We start from the raw sequence: 5,764 nt of genomic DNA, 5'->3' as shown, positions 1-5,764 counted from the left end.
ATAGTCTGCTGATCTGTGTATCTAAGCCCATCTTGTGTGATACTGCCTGCTGATCGGTGTATCTAAGCCCGTCCTGTGATACTGCCTGCTGATCTGTGTATCTAATCCTGTCCTGAGTGATACTGCCTGCTGATCTGTGTATCTAATCCTGTCCTGAGTGATACTGCCTGCTGATCTTTGTATCTAATCCTGTCCTGTGTGATACTGTCTGCTGAGCTGTGTATCTAATCCTGTCCTGTGTGATACTGTCTGCTGAGCTGTGTATCTAATCCTATCCTGTGGGATACTGTCTGCTGAGCTATGTATCTAATCCTATAATGTGTGATAGTCTGCTGAGCTGTGTATCTAAGCCCATCTTGTGTGATACTGTCTTCAGATCTGTGTATCTAAGCCCATCTTGTTTGATACGTGCTCATTGAAGCTCAGGGCTCCACAGTATTTCCCTCCTCCTTTCCTTGCTCTGATGGGAGCTCCCTCTAGAGGCCACTTACAGATTTTTGTCCCTCTGCAGCCGCCGTACCTCCTCTGGAAGGCGAGGCCGGTGCATTGTGGGAGGAAGAGGCTTCATTTTGCAGATAGTGTTGGGCGGGAGAGGCAGACTCCTCCATTTTCTCCTCTAGCAGTGCTGGTAAGGATGAGCAGCTGTGCCAGGATTACATGATGGGGGGAGTAGTACTGCACGGCTGTCTGAGACTATCAGCGGCGCAGCAGACAGTATCACACAGGATAGGATTAGATACACAGCTCTGCAGACAGTATCACACAGGATAGGATTAGATACACAGCTCAGCAGACAGTATCACACAGGACAGGATTAGATACACAGCTCAGCAGACAGTATCACACAGGAGAGGATTAGATACACAGCTCAGCAGACAGTATCACACAGGATAGGATTAGATACACATCTCAGCAGACAGTATCACACAAGATGGGCTTAGATACACAGCTCAGCAGACTATCACACAGGACAGGATTAGATACACAGCTCAGCAGACAGTATCACACAGGACAGGATTAGATACACAGCTCAGCAGACAGTATCACACAGGATAGGATTAGATACACAGCTCAGCAGACAGTATCACACAGGATAGGATTAGATACACATCTCAGCAGACAGTATCACACAAGATGGGCTTAGATACACAGCTCAGCAGACTATCACACAGGACAGGATTAGATACACAGCTCAGCAGACAGTATCACACAGGACAGGATTAGATACACAGCTCAGCAGACAGTATCACACAGGATAGGATTAGATACACAGCTCAGCAGGCAGTATCACACAGGATAGGATTAGATACACAGCTCAGCAGACTGTATCACACAGGATAGGATTAGATACACAGCTCAGCAGACAGTATCACACAGGATAGGATTAGATACACATCTCAGCAGACAGTATCACACAAGATGGGCTTAGATACACAGCTCAGCAGACTATCACACAGGACAGGATTAGATACACAGCTCAGCAGACAGTATCACACAGGACAGGATTAAAAACACAGCTCAGCAGACAGTATCACACAGGATAGGATTAGATACACAGCTCAGCAGACAGTATCACACATTATAGGATTAGATACACAGCTCAGCAGACAGTATCACACAGGACAGGATTAGATACACAGCTCAGCATACAGTATCACACAGGATAAGATTAGATACACAGCTCAGCAGACAGTATCACACAGGATAGGATTAGATACACAGCTCAGCAGACAGTATCACACAGGATAGGATTAGATACACATCTCAGCAGACAGTATCACACAAGATGGGCTTAGATACACAGCTCAGCAGACTATCACACAGGACAGGATTAGATACACAGCTCAGCAGACAGTATCACACAGGACAGGATTAGATACACAGCTCAGCAGACAGTATCACACAGGATAGGATTAGATACCCAGCTCAGCAGACAGTATCACACATTATAGGATTAGATACACAGCTCAGCAGACAGTATCACACATGATAGGCTTAGATACAGCAGCTCAGCAGACAGTATCACACAGGATAGGATTAGAAACACAGCTCAGCAGACAGTATCACACAGGATAGGATTAGATACACAGCTCAGCAGGGAGTATCACACAGGATAGGATTAGATACACAGCTCAGCAGACAGTATCACACAGGATAGGATTAGATACACAGCTCAGCAGACTGTATCACACAGGATAGGATTAGATACAGGGGGTCAGCAGACAGTATCACACAGGATAGGATTAGATACACAGCTCAGCAGACAGTATCACACATGATAGCATTAGATACACAGCTCAGCAGACAGTATCACACAGGACAGGATTAGATACACAGCTCAGCAGACAGTATCACACAGGACAGGATTAGATACACAGCTCAGCAGACTGTATCACACAGGATAGGATTAGATACAGGGGGTCAGCAGACAGTATCACACATGAATCCTATCTCACTACTGGGGTCCACCAGTATAATAGAATAGTGAGGGGCCGAGGTAAATCACTAGAATCAACCAGTAAGAGACTTTACCATGTATGTGGAGCCCCCCTTTAAGTGAGCACCAGTTGGATATTTGTGTAACACGTGACAGTAGATGGAAGCGCACTCCGTCCACGTGACGGCGGGGGGCCACTTTAGGGATCCTTCACTGTATGCAGAGGTCGGGGGCGCACTCCTCCTTTATTCAGAGCAGGCAGTGGTCATGGCGGACGGCAGTGCTGGGCTCCAGTCTGTAGGGGCGCCATCCGCCTGCACTACTGCCGGTTCTATACTTCGCCCCCAGATAAGACGAGGTCTGTACTATAAATGTTATATATATTATAAGAGCGGGATCTCTGCATATTGCATCATCATGACATCATCCGGCTTATAACGCTCCAGTGTCGGGGGGGCACATGGGCCGCCGCTCTGTAAGGGAACGTTCACACTGCATCTTTTGGCGCGGACACCAGCAACAAAATTTTGCCAGCAGCCTCGTGGTCTGTTGAGTGGTTTCTGCCTTTTATTAATTTCGGCGAGGAGCAGCGGCCACACCGAGGACGGACATGTCTTTAAAACGGCACTCTCCGAAAAATGGGAGGTATAAAGGGTGAGGCTGTCGGTGCCAAAATTCTGGAGTAAAAACCGCAGTGTGAACAGCCCCTTACTAATCCGTCAGATCCAGAGCTACATTGAGAATTCTGCCAGCTCCATCTCCGCTCTGAGTTCACGCCGCTCGGTCTCCCTGCTGGTTCAGTGTCTGCAGAGCGTGTTCCAGGTGCTCAGATAAGCGATGCCCCATTCCTTGTGGGAAATTAGATATTTCTGCATGCAGCTTTGGATGGGATTGGAGTAGAGGATGTGATCTAACTGGAGATTCTATGTAGATATCATCTGTAGAGTCGCAGACCAGATCAGTTATGTTTATTGAAATGTAGCTTTAGCCCGAAGAGCTGGCACTCTACATGCCCCGATAATTTGCCGTACCCATGAGCTGACACTCCAGAAATCCCCCACTTTCCTGATCTGGGCTGTCATGGTGTCACCTCCTGGGCGACTCCTCTTGTCCAAGCATTGGGAGATCTACGTAGTGACAAATTTCGGAGGGGGGTGGGGGGTGCCAAATCTCCAGTAAAAGTTTACTCCTTATTGCAGTCACCTTGCAGAATGTATGTTTTACCTTGTGTTAATTGTTTGCCTTCTTGCTTATTGTTCCCCAGTTGTGCCCACCCTGGTACTCCAATAAAGGAGGGTCTCGGGGCAGGTTTTGTGAGGTCTAAACCCTGATGAGGCCCGGTCAAGCGCTTCGGATTTGACTTGGAATCTGAAAATGTCAGCAGGAGCTCAAGTCGCAAACCCCGATTCCCCGGGGCCCTCGAAGCCCATCTGCCTGGCCCTGGGAGTGGTCTCCTTCCTCTGCTTTGTGGCCGGCTTCAGCACCGGGGCAGAGTTTGTGCGTTTCCTGTCCTTCGGGGCCATCTTCAGGAACATCAGTGGAGGACTGGATGCATACCCCGTACCGTGGGGCGAGGCCGTTGGAGACGCCGCCTTCCTGCGTTCCCTCGGGATTAACGTTGCGCTGCTGGTTTTGTTCGTCCTCCAGCACAGCCTCATGGCCTGGCCAGTGGTGAAGGACATTGTGGTGAAGATGTTTGGGGTGCTGCAGAGATCGGTCTACATCCTGTGCACCGCCCTGTCCCTCCAGATCTTGATGCGCTACTGGCAGTCCTTCCCCCGAGGACCCTATCTCTGGAACGTCTCCACTGCCCCCTGGAGCGCCTGGCTCCCCCTGCTGTGTGCGCTCCTCCATACCATATCGTGGCTCCTCATATTCAGCGTCCTGCTGATCTTCGACTACGCCGAACTGATGGGGGTCAAGCAGGTCTATTATCACTGCCAGGGATTGGGTGACCCCCTGTCTCATAAGTCTCCCCGCGCGGCCCGGCTCTACGCTCACCTTAGGCACCCCATCTACCTGGAGTTACTGGTCATCCTCTGGGCGGTGCCCTCCCTTCCTCCTGATCGTCTGCTCCTCTCCGCCATCCTGACCCTTTACCTGACCCTGGTTCACCGCCTGGACGTGCAGGATTACAGCTACCTCCGCTCCCAGCTGGAAAAGAAGTTTACGCTCTTCTCGCGAGAGGAAGCGAGCACCGAGCATGGCGGACTGTGGAAAAAGGACTGAAGAGGGATGGACTTGGGGCCAGCGGGTGGGTGGCATGGAGGCAAAGGCTTTAGGCTGCTGTAGGCGAAGTGTAGGTATGCATATGGCGGTTTTTGCTAAGTTTACATTGCTAAGATCTGAACAGTTTTTCTGGTCCCGTCCTTAAAGGGGCGCTTCACTTTAGCCATTGGTGGAGATGCAGTTGGGTCAGTGTGGCCCACATCTCATGCAGGCTGGTTAGCACAAGCGTAGGGGGTAGTAAGGATTTAGGGGGTTGTCCATGCATACTCTCTGCGTTGTCTGGCATCGGGCGTGGTGAACCCCAAATACATGCTGGGTGGTACAGGTGCCAAGGCAACCGTTCAGCACCCAGCAGGTATCGTGCGCTGGTCTCTTGCTGGTTGTTGTGCAGTTGCCTGATCGAGCAGTTGCATCTGTTGCCCGGATTGGGTGGGACAACTCCTTTTAAAGGGGTTGTCCAGGTTTGATTATTATTATTATTATTTTTTATTTTATTTTTAAATACTGGCCCTTCCCCCACCATATCTGCTGCCCACTGCTCTGTTCTGGCTCCACGAGTCCCTGACATCTTCACTGGACTTTGATCCCCGCGGGTAAACTTCCAATATGGACTGGGTCACGTGCACCACTGCAGCCAATGACTGGCCTCAGTGGATCGGCAGTGACATGCCGCGTTGGGACACATCACCGCTAATCATTGGCTGTGTTGGCGCACCTGACTCCGTCCATGCGGGGCTCGAAGCACGGTGAAGACAGTCGGGGACCCACGGAGCCAGAACTGAGCAGTAAGCAGCAGGTAAGTATTTTTCCCGTCACAGCTCCGACGGGGGTGGTATCTAAAAATGTCAGTCCTGGACCACCCCTTTTACTTTTGAGATTTCTAGCCGCCCATCCAAAGTGTAACCGCCTGCTACCAGTGGAAGATGATGGACAGTGCATTCTGGGAAGGAGAACGCCCACTTACAGTGGGAGCTAAAGCAGGAATGGCGCTCTCCGTGGATTTCTATCTACGACCAGAGACAGATTATATATTTTTATAATTTTTTTTTATTACTAATCATGTTCGGCCGTAGGCAGCTGCCTGGCATTGGTGTGTAT

The 5,764-nt window shown here is 50.1% G+C and overlaps 1 protein-coding gene across 1 annotated transcript; it reads left to right on the top strand.

Moving 5' to 3' along the window:
* Positions 1-511: 511 nt before the first annotated feature.
* On the top strand, positions 512-5,109 carry NRM (nurim). The gene is made up of 2 exons (XM_040431304.1): positions 512-628; positions 3,702-5,109. Exon 2 carries the CDS (start codon positions 3,812-3,814, stop codon positions 4,664-4,666), a length of 855 nt encoding a protein of 284 aa, XP_040287238.1. The 5' UTR covers positions 512-628; positions 3,702-3,811; the 3' UTR covers positions 4,667-5,109.
* The last annotated feature ends 655 nt before the right edge of the window (positions 5,110-5,764 follow it).

The sequence above is a fragment of the Bufo bufo genome, chromosome 5, assembly GCF_905171765.1.
Source record: "Bufo bufo chromosome 5, aBufBuf1.1, whole genome shotgun sequence".
NCBI classification, from domain to species: Eukaryota; Metazoa; Chordata; class Amphibia; order Anura; family Bufonidae; genus Bufo; species Bufo bufo.
This window is presented reverse-complemented; position numbering and strand designations above follow the sequence as displayed.

What these genes read in the sequence shown, in the direction of transcription:
- NRM (XM_040431304.1), top strand. Translation starts at nt 3,812, where the DNA reads ATGTCAGCAGGAGCTCAAGTCGCAAACCCCGATTCCCCGGGGCCCTCG.